The sequence below is a fragment of the Carassius gibelio genome, chromosome B25 (assembly GCF_023724105.1).
Source record: "Carassius gibelio isolate Cgi1373 ecotype wild population from Czech Republic chromosome B25, carGib1.2-hapl.c, whole genome shotgun sequence".
NCBI classification, from domain to species: domain Eukaryota; kingdom Metazoa; phylum Chordata; class Actinopteri; order Cypriniformes; family Cyprinidae; genus Carassius; species Carassius gibelio.
In genome coordinates, this window is record NC_068420.1 from 6,203,551 (window position 1) to 6,230,246 (window position 26,696).

General features: G+C 35.6%; 1 protein-coding gene across 7 annotated transcripts in view; it reads right to left on the reverse strand.

The window, feature by feature from the left end:
- LOC128013713 (AP-3 complex subunit beta-2) overlaps nt 1-23,603 on the reverse strand; it is a 34,144-nt gene extending 10,541 nt beyond the window's left edge. For 3 of the 7 annotated variants that reach the window (XM_052596860.1, XM_052596858.1, XM_052596856.1), the window contains exons 1-17: nt 23,451-23,603; nt 9,769-9,844; nt 7,841-7,915; nt 7,511-7,606; nt 6,040-6,200; nt 5,650-5,716; nt 5,393-5,575; nt 5,141-5,317; nt 3,918-4,015; nt 3,509-3,563; nt 2,944-3,015; nt 2,771-2,833; nt 1,602-1,734; nt 1,149-1,258; nt 895-1,071; nt 422-608; nt 123-241 (exon numbers count right to left, since the gene is read on the reverse strand). In XM_052596860.1, coding sequence (XP_052452820.1) covers nt 123-241; nt 422-608; nt 895-1,071; nt 1,149-1,258; nt 1,602-1,734; nt 2,771-2,833; nt 2,944-3,015; nt 3,509-3,563; nt 3,918-4,015; nt 5,141-5,317; nt 5,393-5,575; nt 5,650-5,716; nt 6,040-6,200; nt 7,511-7,606; nt 7,841-7,915; nt 9,769-9,844; nt 23,451-23,557 — 1,956 coding nt within the window. In that variant the 5' untranslated portion in view covers nt 23,558-23,603. Of the gene's footprint in view, nt 1-110; nt 242-421; nt 609-894; nt 1,072-1,148; nt 1,259-1,601; nt 1,735-2,770; nt 2,834-2,943; nt 3,016-3,508; nt 3,564-3,917; nt 4,016-5,140; nt 5,318-5,392; nt 5,576-5,649; nt 5,717-6,039; nt 6,201-7,510; nt 7,607-7,840; nt 7,916-9,768; nt 9,845-17,722; nt 18,297-23,450 lie in introns of those variants that run through there. The other 4 variants (XM_052596859.1, XM_052596853.1, XM_052596855.1 and 1 more) reach the window with 4 other exon arrangements.
- Between the last annotated feature and the right edge of the window lie 3,093 nt (nt 23,604-26,696).

A 26,696-nucleotide genomic window follows, 5' to 3' on the forward strand; every position in this document is an offset into this window, starting at 1 on the left:
TTGGGGCATTTCTTTGGGAGATCTTGCATGTTGGAGCTCCCTCTGGTGGTCTGTAGGAGAAGCACCCCTGCGCCCTCTGGCCCTGTCAGAACTGTTCGCCTTGCACACACAGAATCCTTCACCTCCACGTTGCGCACGGATGGGTCAGGCGCCGATTCGGGCCAGTCGGGCAGCTCCTGGTATCCGCCGGCTTTAGCGTTCAGCAGATGAGACAGTGACCCCAGCTGGAAGTGATCTCTGTCTGCAAAGAAATAAAAAAAAAAGAAAAATCACAAATGAGATCTATAATTGTCTCCTGCCCCTCAGATTTTTTCCTGAAGGTCCCAGTAATCTCAAGAGTAAAAATGTGTTCAGATATACATGCAAATCTGGATTTTTTGAGTTAACTAGAACTAAAACAAACTAAGATGAAAACCTTTACCTTTAAATGTAGACTCCAGGACAGGGGCAGGCTTGAGTGCAAGGAAAAGCTTCTTTGCGTATTTGCTAAGAGCACCGCTCTTATCAGTGGGCACAATGAGTTGGCGGATAAAGCGGGCACGATCTCTGATGTCATAGTTTTGATCATATTTCGCTAGGTTCAGTACATATTGCGTCAACAGTTTAGTCTGAAAGACAGAAAAGAAATGAAAGAAACAAAGGAATTGAATTCTCAAGAGTTTCATGCCTGACAGGCAATGCACTTGTGTGCATCTAAATAATATGACATGCAGACAGAGATTGTCCTTTGATTAAACAATGATTCATGTTGGGTTTCCCCAGCTTTCATCCAGACAACCAGTTATCGATAACTAAAACTATTCAAAACATTTCCGTTAATTGAACTAAGCTAAAATAAAACACTGCTTTTTTGTAAAAAAATTTTTTTTGCCATAACCATGTTTGTCGCCTCACCTGTTTTGAGTTAGTAAGGTACAGTTTGGCAGCCAGATTGATAATCTGCAGCTTGACAATATCTTCCTCGTTCGTGAAGGTCTTGGCCATGTTTCTCAGGACGTCCGGGGCGATTTTGGGGACATGTTCGCAGTATTCTCCGATCAGCCACAGGATGCTCGCTCGGGCCATGGGCACCTGATGCACACACACATAATCAGGACCACAGAGTCTCTCTGAAACGTGAAAATAGGTAGTTCAGATCACAACTCAACCTGGATGTTGTCAATGAGTTTGGCCATGTGTTTGATGATGTCGCTATGCTGTTCGGGCTGCATCTGCAGAAGCTTTTTGATCACCACCACTGATTCAGCCACAACCAACTCTGAAAACACACACAGACAATCAAACAAAGAAACACACACCGAATATTACTTAGCATTATCTGACAGATGTCTTTCGCCATTGCATTGCACCCTTCTGTTCTTTTACAGCATATGATGGGTCAATTTCAAGTGCATTTAAAGAAGATTTACAGGAACATTTGCATGTTACAAAGTCAGAGGCTCATATTTTCCTTCTTCTGCATGATAAGAACCCCATCTGACATTGAAGCATCTACTTTTGATGTCTGCCTGAGTGGTTCTCACTTTATGGATAATTAATGGCAGTGTGGGCATCTAAAATAGTTCTGTTGCATTTCCTTGCGCTCCATCTTGCAATCTTACCGTCTCTATTGGACAGCAGCTGTACCAGTCCATTCAGACAGGTGTCTCTGACCTCGCCGATGTTCGTAGCACAGCGACCAATGGCCTGAATGCTGGCCGCCACAAAATCCTTATCCATGCTCTTAATATACGTCTAGAACACAAATAGAGAAAATGTTTCATTATCCCCATTCAGATACGCTGGAAAATAGTATAACAGAAGCAGAGAATTATACTGTTACTTATTGACAAAACAACACAGACATGAAGTTATTTTATTTAAAGGTTTAGGTTGTAATTTATTTGTATGTGTAATGCAAGTGTATTTTAGGTGTTATGATGACTTTTTTCTATTTTTATCCGCCTTTTAGTTTGCATTTCACTTAGAAAGTCGTGTGGTGTGACAAATAAATCAATCATTTTGAAAAGTAAATAGTTCATGCAGTCTCTAGAATCAATAATCTTTAAAACCGAAAGGGAAACTCCTACAAATGCATATTCGATGAGGTCAGGTGCAAAAATAACTGCGTCCATCCCTTTTGTAAAAATTTTAAATAAGTTGTTTTAAAGTATTTTTTTTTTTTTTTACTATTTTTGGTCAAACAAATCCAATCTTGGTAAGCATGAGATTATTTTTTTTCCTGAATTTTATATTACAATAAAAGACTTTATATTATATTAAAGTTTATTCAATTCAATTCTATTTCATTCTATTCTTTTTGCTGGGTCCCCCTCTAACATTAGATGGAGCATCTCACTGGGTTTTCCCTTTAATAAAATTAAAATTAAAATTCTATTCTAATTTTTTTTCTGAATTGTATATTACAATAAAATACATTATATTATATTAAAGTTTATTCTATTCTATTTTATTCTATTCTATTTGCTGGGTCCCCCTCTAACATTAGATGGAGCATCTCACTGGGTTTTCCCTTTAGTAAAATTAGAATTAAAATTCTATTCTATTCTATTTGCTGGGTCCTCCTCAAAAATGAGAATGAGCATTTCAAGGGGTTTTTCCTTTAATAGAATTAGAATTAAAATTCTATTTTATTTTATTTGCTGGGTCCTCCTCAAAAATGACAAGGAACATCTCAAGGGGTTTTTCCTTTAATAGAATTCAAATTCTATTCTATTCTATTCTATTCTATTTTATGAACACTGTAAGAACAGCATATGTAAACTAATACCTGAAATTCTCTCAGGATGGTGGAGATGTTCGTCTCATTAGCCAAATTCGTCAAAACCTCCAGCTGTGTTAATAAGAGAAAATAAAATCATCAGTCCAACTTTAAAACACTCAAAACTGAATCGACATTCGTTGGTGAAAACATTTAATAACACGAATAGCATTTTTGTGCACCTTGAGGATTTTGATCTGCGTTGGGTCTGTAGAGCGAATATAAAAACTCTTCAGATACGGCTCAAACATTCCCTAGAAGACCAAAACACACGTATTAAAACACCAGAGCATTCATATAAACACAACAGACTTTTTTTTAATACTGACTGAATTTTTCTGTCCTAGTATGCCTTTACAGAACGGCTTTTAAAAATCAGAAATCTCTCAAGAACAAACCATTAAATGTATAAAAAGCAAAACCCCAAGAAAGTTTTCAGTTTAAATACTGAATCATAAAATATTAAAATGCACCGAACAATATGAAGCAAAACATCAAGCTCCAGCATTATGATCATGCGCTGTAACATGATCCTCGAAGATCAAACTGTTTAAACCTTGATCCTGTTTGTTGACCTTTCCAGTCACACTAAATGCATACAATGTGCCAAACACAATGTAAGCAGTATGTACATAATACATTATCATCATATTATGTAAATAAATGTTAAAATTGCCCTTTGGTGACTCTGCAGCATTTTTCAAGTGGAAGTCAAAGTGCTTTTACACTTTTATGTGAATCACTCACTCGTCTCTTGATGGACATCGTGGCCACGTTTTGAAGCACGACATACTGCACTTCACTACAGAGAAACAAAACACAGAACAACATCATGAAGATGTTTATCATTCAAAACCCTTAAAAGGTATCTGAGAGGGAAAGCAATATTTTCATAAAAAGGCTAAATGGAGAGATGCATGTGAATAATGGATGATGTTTATGGTCTGAGCCTCTCTCTATTTGCAGCTAATGCCAAATTCTGTGTGAGAATTGCAGTGTCGTCATCTAGTGTTTCGCCTGTATTGACTTATGATGTCATCAGACAATGACCAGCCTTGCATCATTAAACAGAGAAACTTCACTCTGTGGTGTCACACTTTCGGAGACGCTTGAAGGGAAACCTCAAGAAGCATGCATGTCTTGGCTGATTACTCACCTGTGGCTGCGCATTAACCTGACCAAAGCCTTAGCGATGATGCCCACCTCTGCTTTTGGAGCCAAATGGAAGTACAGTTGAGCTACTGCCATCACCACCTACAAAGACGGAGAGAGAGAGAGAGGTTTATTATGAGATGCTGACAGCTAAATCAACTAATTCTTTTTAGAGGTTAAGTGTGAATAGGTCCCATTGTCATAATGCTGGCAAATCAGCTTCAGCACTCTGTCAACGTAAATACTGATGGTATGTGTGAATAAAATTTAAAACTAACCTAATAATTATAAAAACTGAGACTAAACTAAAAAACATTGTAATAATGAAACAAATTAAAATAGAAATAGCAAAATGTATTCAAAAAAAGAACATTAAACTAAAATAAATAAACGAATAAACAAATAAAAACAAACATGCATTTAATAATAAGTATAACAATAATTATATATAAAAAAACACAACCAAAAAATGGGGAAAAAACTTACACTAAACTAAAATACATTAATAATTCCAAAACAAATTAAAATAAATAAAACAAGAATTTAATGATAACATACACTAACAGAATAACTTTAAGCAAATAAATAAAAAAGGCAGTAAACTAAAATTGCTAAATTTTCAAAAGTAAAATAAAAACAACCATACATTTATTAATAAAAACAACAACAATAATAAAAAAAAATTATAATTGGAAAAATCTCCAAAAAGAAAATGAAAACCTGAACGAAAAAAAAAAAACCCATTCACATGACCCATGAAAACAAATCTATAACACTTACACATCTGGAATACAACTTTATCCAAAGCAATTCATTAAAATTACTTTTAAAATCTGAAGTTTATGTTTTTGATGCACATTCATTTTTTTATTCATTCACATTATGTACACAAGTTTATATTAATATAAAGAATAATCACTGTTTTAAACAGGGTTGGTCATCATTCAAATCAACTGATTTGACAATGCCTCTTGAATTCCAATTAAATTCTTGAATTTGAATTAAATTTAAATTCAGGAGGCAAACTAAATACAGAATTGTAATTGAAAAAGTCTTAGCAATACTTCAACTAATAATATAATAAATTAAGACATTATTAGTCAAAATTAAAGAGTGAACTAATGTCATTGCAAATGTCAATTCAATTCAAATTTAGTTAATTTAATGCTAATTAATTTGTAGTAAAGCAATAGCAGAATTGTGTGTGTGTGTGTGTGTGTGTCTCACAGCAGCGTTGCGGCTCTGTAGCAGGGGTTTGGTGTTCCTCAGTAGGAGTCTGTGATCGGGGTCCATCACGTATGGCTTCCTCTTCGCTAGAGGGGCCACCTCGTCTTTCTTATCTTCCTCTTCCTCATCATCAGAGGCATAGAAGGCCTTCTCGCTGTTCTCCTCCAGCAGAGATTCCTGCACATACACACACACACACGTTAAGAGTGGAAATGTCCTCGTGGGCTACACACGCATGTGTGTGATACTCACGTTGATGTTGGGGTTGAGGAACTGCGTCCTGGCGTAGCGCGTGAGCATGTTGATGATGACCACCTGACCCCACTCCTCCACGTCAATCAACAGGTTACACAACTTACGGTAGTTCTTATGGATCAGATCGATGCGGTCCGGACACACTTCCTCAAACGCCATCACCACACTGCCTGCTACCAGCTACACACACACACACACACATCAGGAATGCTGATCATATCTCTGGACTGACCTGAAATGATTCTGTCACTCACTGTGGTTTTATCAGCCAGCAGCTTCTCGATGACTTCAATCAACTGATCTTTCTGATCTGGATCCAGACTGGAAGAAGAGAGAGAGATTACCATCAGCCCACGCAACCTGTGCATTTGTTTTACTTTTATTCAATATTAAACTAGTCAAACTTAAAGCTAGAATGCAAAGAAAACTTACATGCATATAAAAACATAGAAATAAATGTAGACAATTTAACTTAATGATTGCTGTCAGGATGTAAAGAGACTTTTGACCAGCATGACAAAAAAAAACTTTTAACCAGCCTTTAAATTAAAAGCATGCTAATAAACTGCAGTATTATCTAAATGAACAATGAATTACTCCTAATGGCGCATCTGTGATCAGACCAGATACTTGCTTTACTGTACCTGTGTAGTTTGGGTATGGCATGAGCTGCGGTCTTGCGGACGTATGGAGACATGTCAGACGCCGCCTCTTTGATGGCTAACATCATGATGGGCACGATGATGGTCACTCTGATGCTGGACAGCACACGCAGGGCGCTCGCACGGATCAGCTGGTTGGGGTCCTGAATCAGGGGTTACAGTGATTCGTAGAGAATTATTTAAGAAACCGATGCTTCAATAATGTGACGTCACACAGCAGAATTAAAGGGTGTGAGAGGTATTTCCTTTATGTGAACACTAGAGGGCATTCTTCGTCCCATATGACACTATTGCACCATTTACTGAGCATTTAGCTGCATCACTCTTAGCATAATCTCCATACTGGGTACTGTGTGCTGTGGGGTTAAATTTAAGAGTGCCTCTCCAGTCAACATGAATGGAATACCATTTCCAGATTCTAGCAATATGCATTTCATTTATGGTTCAGTGTTTCCCAAATCCTCTTGCAATGTGGAAGAGATTTGTGATGGTTCTCCATTGCCCTTTTGAGAATTAATTATTAGAAAAACCACAGAAGCTTTGAATATATGCACCTAAAAGTAATCATGAATTTTAAAGCGAGGGAAAAAAGCTAATTGATATAATAATCCTACTACATATTTAAAAGTACAGTAACACTTTGCATCACCACTAAAGTACAAAGTAATTTAAACATTTAAACTTATTTTTTTAAAAATTCTTATTTAGATTTTTAGAAGACGAAATAAAATGATAAATTTGAAAAATGTGTAACATTAAATTTTTTTATTAAAATGTGTAACATTAAATGTTTTATATCTATGCATATTATGAATATATGTATGTTTTTTTACAAATATATAAGATTATATTAAATAAAATTAATTGGTCATAAATAAAATCTAAAACTAAAATTGAAATAAAAATTTATCAAACCTAAATAGTGATATAAAAAATATAAAAAATAATAAAAAATTACAAAAGCACAAAGCAAACTTACTAAAAAAATAAAAATACAATTTAATTCAAATTATAAATAAATTTCATTAAATTACTCTGCAATATACACAATACATTATCTTTTACATATTATCTCTTTTTTTATTTTGCGTTCAACAAGCATAATTATAATATAAAGGTAATATTTTTTTATTTTTAAATATTTGTATAATATTTTATATTTATATAATATATACAAATATATTATATGGTATAAAATATAATTTTTCTATTATTTATAATTTTATTATATATATAATAATATATAATTTACTATAACTAAATAAGCTGTAGCCTTACTACATACTCAAAAGTAAATACGAAGTATACGTTTAATACGAAGTATGCAAACAGGAGTGCAGCCTTTTCTTAAGTTTTGGATGTTGTGAAAGAGATCAGAGAGGATAGAGAGATTTTGTCAGGATGAAGCAGCCGGTTTAGACCCTGAGTAATGTGTTTGTGTGTGTTTTAGGACCTTCAGTCCTCTCTGGAAGGTGGAAATGGACAACAGAGCGAGATCCTGCTGTTCTTCAGCGTAGCGGACGAGATACACATACACCAGCTTCTTCACCTGAGAGAGAAAACACACATCACTGTAAACTCACAGATGGCTGAATAGAGCTCTGATCTGCTGTTTCATGCATTTGTGTGACTCAGCTCTTGAGCGTATGGTGACTCATGAGCAGAACCTCATTGCCGTTTCATATGAACATAAGATTAAGGTTTAATAACAGCCAGAAAAGCTGACATCCTGTAAGCTCTGAGCTGCTTCCTGTCTCCTGCTGCTCCTCGGCGTATCACTCACCTCGATGTTCTTACAGGCCACGTTCTTCACCACGGCAGGGAAGAGATCTGAGGCGTTCTTCCCCCGGGCGATCATCTGAGGGAAAACACACAGAAACAGGATAACATTTAGATACTAATGTACAGTATATGGTTTAATTGAAACTTAATATCACATAGTCTAACTTACGTAATATGCAACCATTTCAGTGTTATCTAGCACTGACACAATAAGGATAGCATTACATTTCATTAAAAGAGAGCAGATTAAAAGTGTTTAATTATTGCAATAACATTACAACCACCAAAATAAATTTGTTGTACTATATTATCACTATTGCTTGCTACTATAAGAGAACATTTTTCTTATTACATGCACTGATGAATCATTCACAGGAAATTCCAAACAACTAATAGGGTGATTTTTGGCTGGGTCCTGAAGGAATCGTGTACCTGCTGCCGGTGCCACCTGTGCTCTGTGAATGGAAACAGTATCAGGTAGCTGTTTGTGGCTTCTGAGCTCCGAGGGATAAATATTTCAGTCCTGATCTGATCCTTTACAATACAGAGACACTAAAACCGCTCATGAATATTAAACGCATTACGCATATCTGTCCCATTTCCAAAGCGTTCGCTGCAATCGCTTGCTATAGAGTCAGACCTGATGCACCAGTTACAAACCGGTGAGAGCCAAGACTTCACAAAACACACAGTGACAGCGGCATTTACTGCCCTCAATTACAGCCTTCTGTGTTCTGTCTGTTTACATAATTACCGACATGAATCCAAATATCTCTTCCAGAAACGCTAGACAATCAGGTATCTGATTTAGATTTTCATGTACATACAGTATCTGGTTCTATTCATCAATACAGCTATAAAACTGAACCTGCCGGGACTTTATTACTAATGAACCATGAAAATTGAGCTCTAACTGCACAGCCAAGCTCTGTATCTGTGAGAAAACTGCACTGTTTTATAATTTATATTAAAATGTAATTTAATGCATATAGAATATACAAGTGAAATAGTATGCAATATATATACATTAACTTGGTATTTTGTCTTGTTTTCTAGCACAAATATCTAAATGTTCTTAAATCAGCATACATTAACCTTAAGAACTTCGTTCATCTTCGGAACACAAATTAAGATATTTTTTATTCATCCCGAGAGCTCTCTGACCCTCCATAGACAGCAAGGATCCTAACACGATTCAGGCTCAGAAACGTAGCAAGGAGATCGGTAAAATAATCCATGTGACATCATCAGGGGTTCAACTGTAACTTTACGAAGCTACGGGAATACTTTTTGTGCACAAAGAAAACCGAAACAATGACTTTATTCAACAATTCGTCCCCTTGTGCTGTAGGGTGACATGGAGGAGACGAATTGCTGTATAAAGTCGTTATTTTTGTTTTCACAAAAAGTATTTTCGTTGCTTCGTAAAATTATGTTTGAACTACTGATTATTTTAACGATCTCCTTTCTATGTTTCTGAGCCTTGACCGTGTTAGTACACTTGCTGTAAGAGAAGTAAGAGAGGAGAGCTCTCGGATTTCACCAAAAATATCTTAATTTGTGTTCTGAAGATGAACGAAGGTTTTACAGGTTTGGAACAACATTAGGATGAGAAATCAATGACAGAATTTTCATTTTTGTGTGAACTATCCCTTTAAGATGCATGGACTTGATAATTCCTGTTTTCTAATGCTTAAAACAAGAAAAAATATGCCAATGGATCATAAAATGTTCTGCTTTATTCAAAGGCATAACAAGTTTGTCTTTCTCACCTCACTGGCAGACATTTACTTGTTTTAAGCAAAAACTCGCTTGATTTTGGTTAATGTTTCATAAAAAAAAGACTGTCATTATGCATCACAAATATATGCATGTTGATTTAAGACTGGAAAACAAGACAAACAAACTGAATGTGCGTGGTTTACTCACAGCTACGATGCGCTTCATGGCCTCCAGCTTCAAGGAGTCTTTATTACTGTCCAGCATCTCCTTCAGGTCATCGTGTCTGAAGATGTGAAACAAAAAAGACAGAATTTTTATCAACTGTTCTTGTTCTCTCTCCTTTAAATATCTCAGAAAGGTGTCCTTTATAACAATGACATATCATCCAGACTCATCTCAGTTCTTTAAGAGCCCTGCGGACGTTCACGAGTTCAGAAGAACCAACCAGATCTAATTAAATCAAGCCTTCCTTCAAAGGATTCACACAAATTTGACAAACAGAGAATCAAAACAGACAAACACACACATAAATACCATCAACAGCATGATTTGGTTTCCACAAGAACCAGATACGAACCCAAGGGGAGCCACAAACCTTTTCTCTCTCATTTGGATGACAATTGTTTCTCCAAGAAATCAATGGCAGTAAATTGTTGTTCTGACATGCTTTTCCTGAGAAGAACTGGTTTTGTATCCCAGCATTGCTGTACAAATAGTTTTTATTGGCATTCTGGGTATATATATGCTGTTTTGTTGTAACTTTCTTGCAGAAGTGTAATGCAATTAATGTAACTTCACTTAAAGTTATAATCAGTTTGGCATTTGCATCCTTAAAGCAGCTGAAAAAAAGATTGCTTTAAAATCAAATTTTGTATTCATTTTATTTGCTATGTTATATGTTTATAATAATCTAAATAAATAAAAACCGTTTTAAATTTAATGATTAATTATAGATTAAATGTAAAAAATTGCTATGTTTGCCTACAACAGTTACTGTATTAAAAAAAGATTTTAGATTTATAAAGCTAAAAAAGAAATATTGTGAACATTTATAAACTTTAGTTTATAAGTACTGCCTGCAATAGGGTGACCACCCGTCCCGCGTAACGCGTGCGCGCACAGCGTTTGAAGCCCAATTCATGCCGTCCCACAAATTGAGACTGTGTCACGCGTAATCAATGGTTGCTCAAAAAGTTGGTGGCTCATCTATATCTGGAGTCACCAACCCGTCGATCGCGGTCGACAAGTCGATCTTGGAAGCATTTTGAGTTGGGAGGTGCGAGCCTTGATTCTGTCATAAGCATACAGTACATCAGCAATTACACATGTTTAGGGGAATAGGACATTATTAATATACCATGTAAGGTGGTATGTGCTAGAAATGGGTAAACCACTATTAGTGAGTCTGCCCATGGGGTGGGGGCAGTGTCCCACATTGTCCCTCAGAAACATACCCCTTGTCCCCCCTTGAGCTTATTAGAAGGTGGTCACCCTAGCCTGCAAGCATTAGCAATTAGCAAATTCTGGTTTGATGACGTCTTTGGTTGTTTCAAAGCTAATAGCTTATTTTCCTTTCCCATCTATTGGTTGCAAAGAAAGTGTCTTTTTATCCATAGCATAAGCAGTCCAGGCCTTCAAAATGCAGAATATATGTCTCGGTTTCACACAACATGTCAACACATTAAGGACTGGCTTTTTAAAGGGTCTTTAAAGATTGAAGTATTTGTTGATCAAAACTGACTTGATGTTCTATAGCTGATGTCTGTGACTCCAAACGAGCCAAGAGGCATGATAATTAATAAAGCCAATGATCCTCCAGAAGTCTGGGGTAACCTATTAATGTTAGCTGAGAAAAGATATAAATATTACCCACTTTCTACATGTATCTAAATGCAAGAGATCCTCAACTTAGCACCCTATGAGTCAAGAGGTGTTTATCTGAGGAGCTCCAAATCAGTCACATGACAAGCCAAACTCATTCTGATGCTGGGTCAGTCAGCTCATCACTCTGATACAGATGAGACCGTCTGACATCCTGCATGCAAGAATAACCCCTTGTCCATAGATACACATTACTATGGCAACCACATCTTATGTCAGCAATCTCCATTTAGAAAGAAGTTGTGAAGGAAAGATGTTGAGTCTCTCGTTTTGTCTCTCTCTCTCTTCATTTATCACACTGGCTGGGTTTAAATCGACAAACTGACATCTGTTCACACATACAGACACATTCACACACAAACTAACCAACTGAATGAGCACATCTAATATCAAATATCAAACAGGCTCTACTATGCTCAGATTCCAAGAGAACAATGTGTTTTGTTTTTCATCAAATCAAGTTTAAGTTTAACAATTAAGTTCTTTGATGATGATGATGATGATGATAATTCACAATGATTTATACACAACAGGAAATTGTTATTTAGTTCATAATATCTAATAATTCCTCATTTGTGTGTTAAACATTCTCACTCCTGGACATAAATGACCCACAATATCAAAATTAAGGTTTGGTTGCTTTAAGAATTTGGGGTTAGCAAGATTTTATTATTATTATTATTATTATAAAAATAATACTAATTCTAATAATCAATAACAATATAATTATCATTATTATTGTATATAATTATTTATATGTAATAATAATTATAATTAATTAATTTTTTTAAGAATGTTTTTTTATTGAGCAACAATGGATGAAATTGATCCAAAGTGGCAGTAAAGACATTTATAATTTTACAATACATTTATATTTAATATATAAATGCTGTTCTTTTGAAATTTCTATTCATCAAAAAAAAAAAAAAACTTTTCAGAAAAATATTTAACAGCACCAGTTTTCAACATTTTTAATTAAAGAAAGTGTTTCTTGAGCAGCAGATCAGCATATTACAATAATTTCTGAAACATCGTGTGACACTATAATGATGCTGAAAATTCAGTTTTTGATCACATAAATTAATTATGTTTTAAAATATATTTAAATAGAACACATTTATTTTAAATAGTAAAAAAAATTCACAATTTTACGTTATTTTTGATTAATTAAACAGATTTATTTAAATGCAGAATGTTAGTTTAAAAATATGCTGTAATATTTACATAGTCAAAAGCCAATCACTGAATATATTCAAATGTATGCAAATAGCAGACTGGTTATGGGCAAATGTAGTACTATATTGAATCCTGAATTCGTAAACAAGATGTATAATGTCATCACAGATCAGAACCCTGATCGATGAAAACATGTCAGGCATTATGACAGGCTTAATCATGTCCCAGTATCTTCAGAATGAACCAATCAGAGTGAGTGTTTTCCCTAAAAGCTGTGGCATGAAAATATAACAAACTATGGGAGGACGTTTGAGACGAAACCCATTGGAACACTTGGGCGTACATGTGAATCACTCGCGCATACATGTGAAACACTATATATGTGTGCATATATAGAAAGACATGCAGTTACATCGAAACTCTTTGCATAAACTGCCCTTCTGTTTCCAAATGAACTAAACTTCCGTTTGCAATGAAACAACTTTCGGACAAACTGAAAATGTTTATGCTCTCTCACATGGGAGAATGTTTGAAAGTGCAGTCTTTGTTCAGGTACAACAGTATGTGGGCAATTAAGGGTATATGCAAAGAGTTTCTATGTAACCACGTCTTTCATATATAGGCACAGATATATAGTGTTTCACATGTACGAGCAAGTGTCTCAACTGTACGAGCAAGTGTCTCACATGTACGAGCAAGTGTCTCACATGTACGAGCAAGTGTCTCACATGTACGAGCAAGTGTCCCACATGTACGCGCAAGTGTCTCACATGTACGAGCAAGTGTCTCACATGTACGAGCAAGTGTCTCACATGTACGCGCAAGTGTCTCACATGTACGAGCAAGTGTCTCACATGTACGAGCAAGTGTCCCACATGTACGAGCAAGTGTCTCACATGTACGAGCAAGTGTCTCACATGTACGAGCAAGTGTCTCACATGTACGAGCAAGTGTCTCACATGTACGCGCAAGTGTCTCACATGTACGAGCAAGTGTCCCACATGTACGAGCAAGTGTCCCACATGTACGAGCAAGTGTCCCACATGTACGAGCAAGTGTCTCACATGTACGCGCAAGTGTCTCACATGTACGAGCAAGTGTCCCACATGTACGAGCAAGTGTCTCACATGTACGAGCAAGTGTCCCACATGTACGAGCAAGTGTCTCACATGTACGAGCAAGTGTCTCACATGTACGAGCAAGTGTCCCACATGTACGAGCAAGTGTCTCACATGTACGAGCAAGTGTCTCACATGTACGCGCAAGTGTCTCACATGTACGAGCAAGTGTCCCACATGTACGAGCAAGTGTCTCACATGTACGAGCAAGTGTCCCACATGTACGAGCAAGTGTCTCACATGTACGAGCAAGTGTCTCACATGTACGAGCAAGTGTCTCACATGTACGAGCAAGTGTCTCACATGTACGCGCAAGTGTCTCACATGTACGCGCAAGTGTCTCACATGTACGCGCAAGTGTCTCACATGTACGAGCAAGTGTCCCACATGTACGAGCAAGTGTCTCACATGTACGAGCAAGTGTCTCACATGTACGAGCAAGTGTCCCACATGTACGAGCAAGTGTCTCACATGTACGCGCAAGTGTCTCACATGTACGAGCAAGTGTCTCACTAGTATGCGCAAGTGTCCCACATGTACGAGCAAGTGTCCCACATGTACGAGCAAGTGTCCCACATGTACGAGCAAGTGTCCCACATGTACGAGCAAGTGTCTCACATGTACGAGCAAGTGTCCCACATGTACGAGCAAGTGTCTCACATGTACGAGCAAGTGTCTCAGATGTACGAGCAAGTGTCTCACATGTACGAGCAAGTGTCTCACATGTACGAGCAAGTGTCCCACACGTACGAGCAAGTGTTTCAATGTCTATCGCAAGTTTTCATTGTGTATCACAAGTTTTCATTGTGTATCGCAAGTTTGCAATGTGTATAGCAAGTTTTCCATGTGTATTGCAAGTGTTTTAATGGGTTTCGTCTCAAACTGTCTCCCACAATAAACTGGTCAAGATAACACAATTAGCTAATTAAACATATTCTCCCCGTGTGGTATTAAACGACTATGAAATCTCGCAATACACCACGGTCCCACTCTCTGGTTTCCACAGCAACAAAGAGAGCAATAAACTCCAGTGGATAGATTTGCTGTCAGAGTCTCCCACCCAGCACAACTATCTATCGCTCTTGAAAAAAGACTCCCTCGGTGGCTTTATTAGCTGGAAGGGTCCGCAGAGTTTCACGCCGTATAAATACTGTCAAATATTAGTGCGAGTGTGTGAGAAGGTGTGGGTGGTGTTTTCTTTCATGCATCAGTGTGTGTGTCCTGTCGTGATGGCTGTGCTAGTTGTGTGTACGCACTCAGTGGGTCGTGATCAGAGCAACGTAAGAGGATGAGCATGAGCTCGGTGATTCAGCAGACATGCTACAGTCAAATACCTCACCTCCATATTACAGTAGATTATCATATGTCATACTCCAGAGAACTGAATGAGCTGTAAATTGTTTTGGATTATAAATGTAGTGGATAAATACGGGAAGACTTAGTCAGTATGAACTGCTGCATGCAGAGGGAATACAAACCTGGAATCACTTTCCCTCCTGACCAGCAGTGACTGAGCACCAATGCTTTGATTTACATACAGGACGAGCTTTTAGCAAATTAATTAGTCCAACAATAAATCAGATGCTGGATATGTTTACAACAATGGGGGGTAGCTATATTTACACTACTGGAAAACTTTTAGGTGCAGCCTAAGCTGTTACATAAATATGCACTTAAAAAGAAACCAATTTTCTTTAAAAAGAAATAAAAAGCTTGAAGCTAACAAATGTGATTTGGTCTTGGAATAATTTGATTGTAAAAGTGTAAAATTAAATTGTTAATTTAGCTGATAAATGTATTCTTTTTAATTAAAATAATGTAAAAAATAATATGTAAAAATGTATTTATTATGTTTCATGTTAATATTAATGTTAAAATGTATATGTAAAATCCATAAACATATATAATTTAATATATATAGATAGATAAATAGATATATAATATAATTAATATTAATATATTTGTATATATATACTGCATGCATATATACATACAGAACAGTAGAGAAAAACATTTTATTTAGTTGTTTATAAAACTGATAATAAATGTATCACTGTTGATGTTTATAGTTGTAAAACATCTAGTTTAATGCGCAGACATTTAAAATAAACTGTATCATCCTCGACAGTCACAGTTAAAACACAAGAACAAGTTCAACAGCACAAATCACTAGCAATGCATTGTCCCAGCATTCACATCCGCTTTAGCATGAGAGTGATTTCACTAATATAAAATAAAGCCATTTCATACGATATTGTAATGACCATATGCAATGAAATACAAGCTCCCTGCAGAGAATCTGATTTGCAATATATCTCCTATCCACTTCTTCTTCATGCATGAGACACATTGAGCTCCATATTATACAAGTTATTCATAATTCAAGGCTCCACATGGGGTTCTAACTCTCTTGCAGCCTGCTGAGGAGCATAGTTATCCTCTCTGGACACAGACTCTGAGACAGTGATACTCCTCGAGGCTCTGCCAACTGTTCTGGACTATGTGTAGAGGAAGATCTGCATGACTTAGGTGTCACTGTATGAGCAGGTCACACCAACCAGAGCTGACAATGAACAAAGCCTCTGCTCAAAAGGTTCAATAACAAGAAGAGAAGATCCAGTAGGAAAGAAAAAGAACTAATAAGAGAGTTTCTCCAAGACAGCAATGTGTCTTAAAGAGTTTCAGAAGAGACCAAATAATAAGAGTAATGCCAATTATATATATGTGACCCTGCAGCACAAAACCAGTCATAAGCAGCACGGTATATTTGTAGCAATAGCCAACAATACATTTTGGGCCAAAATTATTATAATTTTTCTTTCATGCCAAAAATCAATAGGATATTATGTAAATGTTCCATGAAGATATTTCGTAAATTTCCTTAATATATCTGTATTGAGCATTTACAGCACCTGCTGTTAAACCGATGAAGACATTGTCTTGATTTGCTGGATCAGATTTGAGTTTATTGAAGTTGCGTGTTGAGTTCTCTTGGCCACCGTACTTTTGACCTTTTGTTCCTCACAAAGCACATCCTCATATCCATAGAATGACAGAGATACTGTCTTTTACATGTATATATATATGCACCAAAATGATACTTAAAGGACTTATGAGCAACTTTCACTTGTACGCATCACTCTATATCATGTATGTAACCCAGGCATTTGACTATCATGTCCTAATCACTTATTGTGTATTTATTTTGAAGAACTATTGAATAGTTTATAGGATTATATTCATGTATGTAAGGGATCGAATTTTCATACTTTACATGTTTCTATGAATCAGTACTTTGTAAAAATTTTTAAATGTCTAATTGGTCAAGACACCATTTGGAAAATGTGTCCAACAGCCTTGTTTAAATACTCAGGACAACATCAAATTATTACTGTTGCCTTTTTTGGCTTTTAGCCGCCGGTTTCTGCTATTAGTCATTGCTTTTGCCCGTGAATTCTTCGAGGCACTGTTCCAGCGTGCTCTGGCTTACATGTCAGCAACCATCTAGTCTCGTCAAACTTTACCTTTTTCTTTTTTTTTTCTTTAGTTTATTTTATTTTCCGAAATAAAAAATTGAGAGTTTAGTATTCTGAGTTCAGTTTTGCTGCAACGCAGTGTCTCCAAGTTCACCTCGAGTCTGTGACCGCCTCAAAACTTCAACCAGCCCACAACTCCACATCTTCAGCCAACGCCCAACCATAGGCTTCCCAAGACATCACTTCAATGACTACTGAACTTTATTAACATAAAAATATATTTTTTTATTTTGGTTATAATTTTATATTTATTTATAACATTATACATTTAGTGCAATTAAATGTACATTAAAATGTTTATTAAACTTTTTTTAATGAAACTTTCTTTTTATTTAAAATTATTTTTATGTAAATTATCTCATTTTTGACAATTTTCTTCAGAGAAACAACAGATGGCTTAAATGACACTTTGAAAGAGATCACTCACACTTTACACGAGTGTTAGCGTACCGTAAAGGTTGTGACTGAAGGCTGGAAAGCCCCTCCTCCAGCCCGGGTCGATCCTCTGACCCCTCCCCCCCGCCGCCCGTACCCCCAGATCTCAGGTGTCGGAGTTCCTCTGGCTGGACGGCGTTATACCAGTTCTGCGGGCCACTGTCGGGTGTCAGCACCGGGCTGAGAGCCTCCTCCTGGCCCTGAGAGCCTCCCTGCACGCTCTTCACCATGTTCACAGCGTTCGCCGGCAGCTGGAGCAACCTCTGCATGGTGGTCATCGTCAAGCTAGTCCCAAAACTTTCACACCTGTTTAGATCCCCTGAGGCAGGTTTACACACCTGTAGATGATCCTTGAAGAGTCAAACGCTTACACACACCTGTAGAATCCGTGTCAAAAGCAACAGCAGACTGTAAACTCCAAAGCACAAGCACAATCCTTAAGTCTGGTCTTCAACTCGATGCAGATACAGAGGCTTCAAAGCGTCTTTCATGTGAGGTGGTCCTGAGAGGTGAAGAGACGAGAAGGGAGGTAGCAGCAAAAGCTGTTCTCATCCTGCTCAGAGCTGACTGATGGTGCACACACTGCTCTGATCGCTAAACCCCGCCCACCAGCAGCAAACCCCGCCCCTAATGAAACACATACTCTGTCTCTCCCTCTCCTTTCATTCACACCATCACTCTTTCCAAGGACTCTGGCACATTGTTCTGTCCCTCGTCCTCTTTTGCATCGTATTTTCTGCAGCAGTCGATTGCCTCTCCCTGTCTCTGATATGACTCAGCTAGAAACGCTGCTCTGAAAAAAGGCTTTTCACAGGAAAACCCCTTCATCGGGATGTCGACACGCACAAGCACTGTATTATTATTCGCTTTGAATGCTAAAAACCACAGTGCAGATAATCATGTTGTTTTGAGTGTGTGTGCACATTCTGCACCATTCACGTTTGGTTTCAGTTTTTTTGACTCGTTATTTGATTCAGTTGAACAGTTTTTTACAACAGACATTAAAACTCGATGTTACTTGCTTAATGTAAAACATGCACAAAATGTGATCATGTGACATCAGTGTTGCTTACTAGTGTTAACAGTTGTATATAAAGAGTCAGGAAGCAATACAATATAACTGCATGCTAATTCTATGTTTTTAGTGATTGTTAGACACCAGTTTTTGTTCTACAGTAATTTCTTATGATGCCCAAATAATAAATCTTATATAATATTAATTGATATAATTTGCTGTAGTTTTCTAAATGTTTGACCAATTTTAAAGTTTTAGTTAATTAGAATCTAGACTATAAAACTATATAAATAAATAAAATTCAATAAAATTTATGCCAACTAAAAAATAATTCAGCTAACACTCTGAAGAGAGAAACTGAGTGAATGTAACTAGTTACAAGATAAAATATATATTTTTTTTAACTGAATCTAAACCATAGAGATAAATCGGACTGATTCACTGCTTTGATTCACTTTCATTCTGACTGATACAGTGTAATATTTCAATCTCAGTCTGTCCAGTTCAGTTTGATTTATTCCGTCGATGCAGTTTGATTCACTTAAATCAGTATGATTCAGTTCCATTTACTGTCATTCTGTCTGATCCAGTTTGAATACATTTGAATCAGACTGTTTCAATTTTGATTCACTTTCATTCTGTCCCATACAGCAAAACAAGATTCGAATGAGTTACATTCTGTCCAGTTCAATCTGATTCACGTCAATTCAGTTTTTTTTCTGTCCAGTTCACTTAAAAAAGGTTTAATTCTAATACTGTTTATTTGAATGAGTACCATTTAGTTTGAATCACCGTCGTTCTCTCCAACACAGTTTGATTCTATTTAAATTTGTTTTGATTCACTTTCATTCTATTTAGTACAGTCTGAATCATTTGCATTCATGTTCAATTCGGTTTGTATAAAATGCTTCGGTTTCATTCTTTATGAGATTTTTTTAATTAAAATTGAATCAGTATAATTCAATTTGATTCATGTTCATTTTTTTCCAGGACAGTTTGATTCATTTGAATCATTCAGATTCAGTTACACTTCAGTCACATTTAGTTTTATTCTGTCTGATACAGTTTGTTTGATTCGAATCATTATGACTCTGTTTACTGATATTTTGTCAGATACACTTTGGTTACATTTCAGTCACCCTGATACGTCATGTTTGACGATACAATTTGATCAAAACGATTCGTTCAATACAGTTGATTCATTTGAATGAGTCTGATTCTTATAGTCAGTAAAGTGCCGTTTCTGAACCCAGAATAACATGGAGAAGGGAACAGCCGAATTCACAGACAGATGCAGGATTCACACTGCAGTGCTAAAAGCTACTGAGCTCTAAAGAGACATTCTCCTGCGTCAGTAAGTCCCAAATCTCTCTGCACTCACATACACAGTCTGTCTGATCTCCAGCAATTTCATGAATTCCCTATAGATCAGCATCTCTGCTTCTCTGCTTATTTAGCTGTGATCGCAGCAGAGATGGAGAGCTGTACACTAACAGGTCAGAGGGGCGTGTTTCCAAGGCAACAGCATGTGAGGATCGCTCGTCTTCATGTTTACTGTGGAACCAGTTGAACTGCCATTACACACACACACACATTCACACACGCATCCTGCAGCACAACAGTGTCAGAGCAGAAATCCAATGTGAAATCAGAAGTGATGATTATGCACAGAGAAAACATATTTATGTCACATTTATGCCTCATGCACAACACAACAACAGAATCAAATGCATTCACAGTGCGTCTAATGTTCATACAGTGACATATTTCTAAGAGAAACAGAACATTAAGTGGGAGATAACTGAGGACAATGGAGTGTGAAAATAAGTTAGACTATTATTGGTTATCATTTTATAAGAACAGGAAGGTTCCTAAAGAAGTTATTCTGATTACACGATTTTTCTTGTTAATAATGGATAGATTAATAAACTGTTTTATCATCTCTAACTTCCAGTGACTGGTTTGTGTGTTCTTGCATAAATTCTAGTATTACAGCGCCCTCTGCTGGAATCAGTGCTGCATGTCCATCTAAATAAAGCTAGGCGTTTGTTTGTTTTTTCACTTTAATTCAAAAGGGATGCATTAAATTTATCTAAAGTGACATTAAAGGCATTTACATTGTTTTTTTTTTTTTTTTTTTTTTTAAGTTTCTTCAGTTGTTAAAGGTTCTTTATGGAACCATTTAGACAAACAAAAAACCTTATTCTATGGCATCATGAAGCACCTTTTTTTTAAGAGTGTGCGTCTGGCCCTATCTACTGTCTGAGAGAGAAATTACATGAACTAAATGACGCCCAGATTTATCCAAGCAGTGTAATTTCAGTCTTATTTATATACTATTATAGCATTTATTCATATTTTGAAGTAGCTGCCTTTCATATTTAGATAGATTTTAATTTGAGTTATGTTTTAGTCATTTTAGGAGGTGCTTTTGTCATTTCCATTACGTTTTCTTTAAACATTTCGATTTAAATTTGATTTGATTTTGTAATATATTTAATTTAGCACTCGTTTTTTATTTATTTCTGTTTTTCTGTAATAGTTAAAAAATGTAAGCACTTCGGTTTATTTATTTCTAATTTGTGTTTACATTTTTAATTCATTAAGTTTTCACCTAATAATTTCAGCTTTGTTTCAATTACCACAAACAAGTTTTTATCATTTTTAATCTTAGTATTAGTTCATTACAATAACACTGGATTCAACAAGCATCAAAAAGGCAAATGATCAATGATAAAAATAGACATTTCAAGTGACTAATATTAGTAAATAAACAATGAAACCGTCAGATGCAGGATGAGCATGTCACATGACCTCAGCAGAAACAGACTTAATATTCTCCACACATCACACTGAAGCGCCTGCCTCTAAATATAGCCACAGACAGAGAACGAGAGTCAGCCAACATTGATGATCGATCTCAGTTAAAGATCTCATCTTCATAATCTTTACAAGACACAGAGGAAGAATAGAGAGGGAGGAATAGGATGATCCTGGCTTAAGATCACATTAAACCCTGTGTTACGCAACATTTCCACATGTATACTTTTTGTTACTTAGGAAAGGAAAAGAAAAAACCTATTAATATTACTTTACTACTTTACTAATATGGTATTTAATAATATTTTAAATGAGCTTTAATCATATGGTTTTCACATTTGCAATGATTTGCTTCCTACTGTGGTGGCAAAGGTAAAGAGTGTGAGTTAAAAACCCAGAGAAACATGGACAAAACCAAGATTACCCAATTTTGGTTCCCAGATGTTCTATGAAGATTAGTTTATATATATATACAACTAACACTAAAAATAACGATTCTAGAACATTCTTTAGATTATTACAAAAAACTTCCTGCAATGATCACGGAAGGTTACTTTTTTGGTTAACTATTTTTAGGCTTTTAGTATTTTAATATATGTTTATATAAACAATATATGTTCTATTAATATGCTAAATAATTTTGTATATATATTTAAAAAAAAATTATTTTAATTTGAATCATTTTTTGTGCTATTGTCATTTTTAGTTGTATATTTTTAAATATTTTTTAATTATATATTTCGCTTTAATTTATTGCTAAATAGATTTTTTTTTATTATTGTGTTGCCAAAGATCAATAGTGTGAATTAAAAACCCAAAAAGTAAAGCATAATTGTGTGAAACATGAACAAACATGTGCTCCCAGCTTTCCCAGTTTTCTTTTTCTCACAATGTTCAGAGAAGGTTAACTAACGGTCATAAAAATAAAACATAAAAATAGCATATGAGAGCGCTCTGTATAGATTCTCCTTAGATTAAAAAAAAAAAAAACCCCATCTGAAATAGTCTGGGAATGTCTGTTTTTTTTATCTATTGTTCCCTAGAAATACCCAAAAATAAATACTGAGATGTTAACATAGGCAGGGGTTTCAAAGACGCATTTCAAATATAAAACAGGATTTTGTCATTTGTATTTGATTGTGCTTATGAAAATGGCTTCATGTTTTGTATCAAAATACTTAAGTGTTTTGTATTAGTGTAGTTTTAAAAAACTATAAAATATTTCGTAAGAAGTTGACGTCACAAAAACAGCCTCTGATTGGTGTTTTGTTTAGAAGTAGCTTATTTTGATATATGTTGTGACTGCTATATTTTGTAGTTTATTTTGATACACTTAAAATTAAGGCATTTGCTATTTTATTTTAAAATACTTGTTGATGTATCTTTGCCCAACAGAGAAACTAGGATTATAATCAGAAGAAGAGGATTAGATGAAGAGGAAACGTTAGCTGTGCTAGTCACTGTGATGCTAGCGTCAAGTCTATAGGATAGCGAGAACTATAGATTACAAGGCTATATTTACTCTGTCAAAACAACGAGAAATCACTGCCATGCAAATATTAACTACAAAAACCAAACATTTCACCAAATAAACGAATAAAACAGCCAAACTGAGGTGTGAAACAGCACAGAAGTCATCATATGGGACCTGAGCGCTGTCCACCGACCGGTGCTGAAACACACACAAACACACACACACGCACACACACACACGCACGCACGCATGCACACACACACACATACACACACACACACACACACACACAAACACACGCCAGTTGATCTCACTGTTTATCCTCTCTTTGTTTTTCCACAGGATACAGTCGTTGATCCGCGCATGCGCAGCTCGCCCTGTCTGAGATTGTCTGTCGGGTAACGCTCGGGTGGCACAGACTCGGCGGGGCTCACCTCTTGTAGTCGGAGGAGAAGATGCCGCCGCTGGCCGGGTCGTGTCCGTACTCGGGCTCGCTGGCGGAGCCGCCTTTCTCATCGATGAACGCGGAGCTTGCGGACATCTCTGCTGCTGCTGCTGATGATGATGCGGAGCGGAGGAGACTGAATCACGTGACCCCTTACGCGGTACTGAAGCGGACAGGGCCGGGGGCGCGCGCATGCGTGAGAGCCGCGAGCACCTCTACGTGAATTTAAAATGTAATTTAATTATTTTAATATAATCATATTTAATTTAATTTAATTTATTTCCTCAACACTGCAGTGAGGTAAGTTATGTACAACAACAGAAATAATAACGAAAATTTTATTCAGCATCTGATTTTAGTAATAAATAATTAAAATGCAATTTTAATTAAAACAAATAGTTTTAGCTGTATTTAATTTTATTTTAGTCCTCATTTCCGTGTGTTATGTTTTATGAAACACATGATAAAAAACATTAGATTTCATTTTATATTTTATTTAATCAGTCCTGTACTGAGATTATTTTAGGCTACTTTTAGTTGCATTTATTTTTATATGCTCAATTTCAGGTGAGGTATCCCAAAAAGGCAAATAAACAGACTTTTTATTTCATTCTTTTTTTTTATGTTTTATTTAAATTAAATTTATTTTAGCATGCATTTTTTTTCTTGAGAAATCTCATCGAACTAAATGTAATTAAAATACTAACATTCTTTTCGAGTGGTATTTACCTACTAAGTATGAAATGTGTGTGTGTGTGTGTATATATATATATATATATATATATATATATATATATATATATATATATATATAGTTTTATATTATTTTATTCCGCTGTTCAGTGTACCTAAACACATATACACACTATCAAACACTAGAGAATACCCTATATACCTAAAGGGACTTTAGCACAGTACAGAATAATTTCCTTTTGGAGAAGGATTTCATGTTTCATTTTATGATACACAGAAATGTATTATTATTATTAGTTGTATTTGGTCAGGTTTTCTTTTTAAGCAGCAGATGGCGGCAGCGCTACTGTTGGCAGTGTTTGGTCACATCTGATCTACACTGAATGACTCGCATATTGCATCTATTTATTGCATAGATTGTATTCATAAAATATCTTTCTTGTCTGCTTATTTAAATAATGTATAATGAAGAGCCAAAGACTAAAAATAGCAATATTCATCATTCCAAAAAGAAAGTCTGTCCTGTGAGTGTCTCCAGCCAAAAGCTGACATTAGCCAGCCTGAGTAAAGACAAAACTTCTCTGTTCATTCATCTACCAAAATCCTTTAAATCCATTCATGCCATTTCTTTGATATAAATAGCAACATGACAGCATGTAGTCGTCCATAATAGACAAACAGATAGCTACTTGTCTCTGTGTTCTTATGAAAAATGTAAGATTTCTTCTCGGATTCAGGAAATGTCTCTTAAGTGGGAGGTGGACAAACTTTTTTTTATGCTCTTGTGTCAACAAGGGACTGTGCTTTCATGTCAGAAACACGTGTTTATCTGCCTTGTTTTGCAACGCGGAAGTAAGCTATTTGTTATGTGCGAGACTCCCGATTCAAATAGCTAAAAGAAAAACAAAAACAAAGTGCAGTAAACGGTAAAACTATTTGCGCTACAAACCAATGTGTTAACAAACTCGATAATACATGAAAATAATATGAACTTTCCAGCATGACGGATTGTTTTTGTATAACTAAAGTAACCGGAAGTCTTGCACCTTAAGTTATAAATTTGCAACACCCGCTCTTAAACATTATAATACGGTTTATAACGTTTGGTATGTTCACTAACACCAGTTCTCTGTGTTATTTACATCATTGATATGGTCAAAAAAAAGCATACTATATAGTAGCTACTATTCATTTCTACTGTAGTACTGCTACTATCACCACTGTACTACTAGTACTACTGCTTTTCTTATCAAAGAAACTGTAAAAGTAGTATTGTGAAATCTTGCAATCTCAAATAGTATTTTTCTATTTAGATATATTTTACATTTCATTTTTCTGATGTAAAGCTGAATATTCAGCATCATTACTCCAGTCTTCAGTATCACATGATCCTTCAGAAATCATTCTAATATACTGATTAAGTGGCCAAGAAACATTTATCTATGGAAGCATATGGGTAGCAAAATTTACTTTTCAAATGTAATATGCAAAATGACACTGCAATATCTAAAATGGCAATATATTTCTGTATTTAAATTTACAGTATAATCACTTTGGGTAAGACAATTTCATTCTAATTTTCCAACTTATAAAGTGCTAAAATATGTTTTTAATTTACATATTAAAACTAGTATAGTAAATGGCAAATGTAAATTATATAATTGAATTTTTATTTTCATTTTGCACGTAAATAAATGTAAGAATATCACCAAAAAGTTGATTTCCCTAATTCCATTCAAAAAGTTAAACTTGTATATTATATTAATTCATTACACACAGACTGATATATTTCAAATGTTTATTCCAGACTGATCGACTCCATGCCACGCTGCATTGCTGCAGTAATTCAGGCAAAAGGAGCCCCAACTAAGTACTGAGTGCTGTACATGATCATACTTTTCAGTTGGCCAAGATTTCTAAAAACCCTTTCTTTTTGGTATTGGTCTCAAGTAATATTCAAATTTTCTGAGATAATGAATTTGGGATTTTCCTTAGTTTTCAGTTATAATTATCAGAAATTAAAAGAAATAAACATTTCAAATATATCAGTCTGTGAGTGAATATAATATACAAGTTTTACTTTTTGAATGGAATTAGTGAAATAAATCAACTTTTTTGATGATATTCTAATTATAGGACCAGCACCAGTATGTGAAAGTTAATTTAAATAAATACATTGCCATTTTACATGATGCATTGTCATTTTACTTCATATTCACAAATATAAATTTCAATTTTTTTAATAGAAGACTAACATTTAAAATGTCTTTGCAGCCTGTTTTGATTAAATCCTTGCCGAATAAGAATATTTAAAAATCTTATTCAAACTTTTGAACAACTTCTTAAGAGTACACAAGCATATAAAAACAAACAAGGACTTTAAATGTGAGCCAGATGATTAGGATTTCCCTTGAGGAGTCTTGGTTCCCTTGTAAGGTTTATTCCTTGTCTGCTTAAACATCTGAGGGGGTTTTCCTTTGCCGTTTGCCTCTGCTTGCTCACTTGGGAGTTGGTAAGGCACTATTTTTGGTAAAGCTGACTT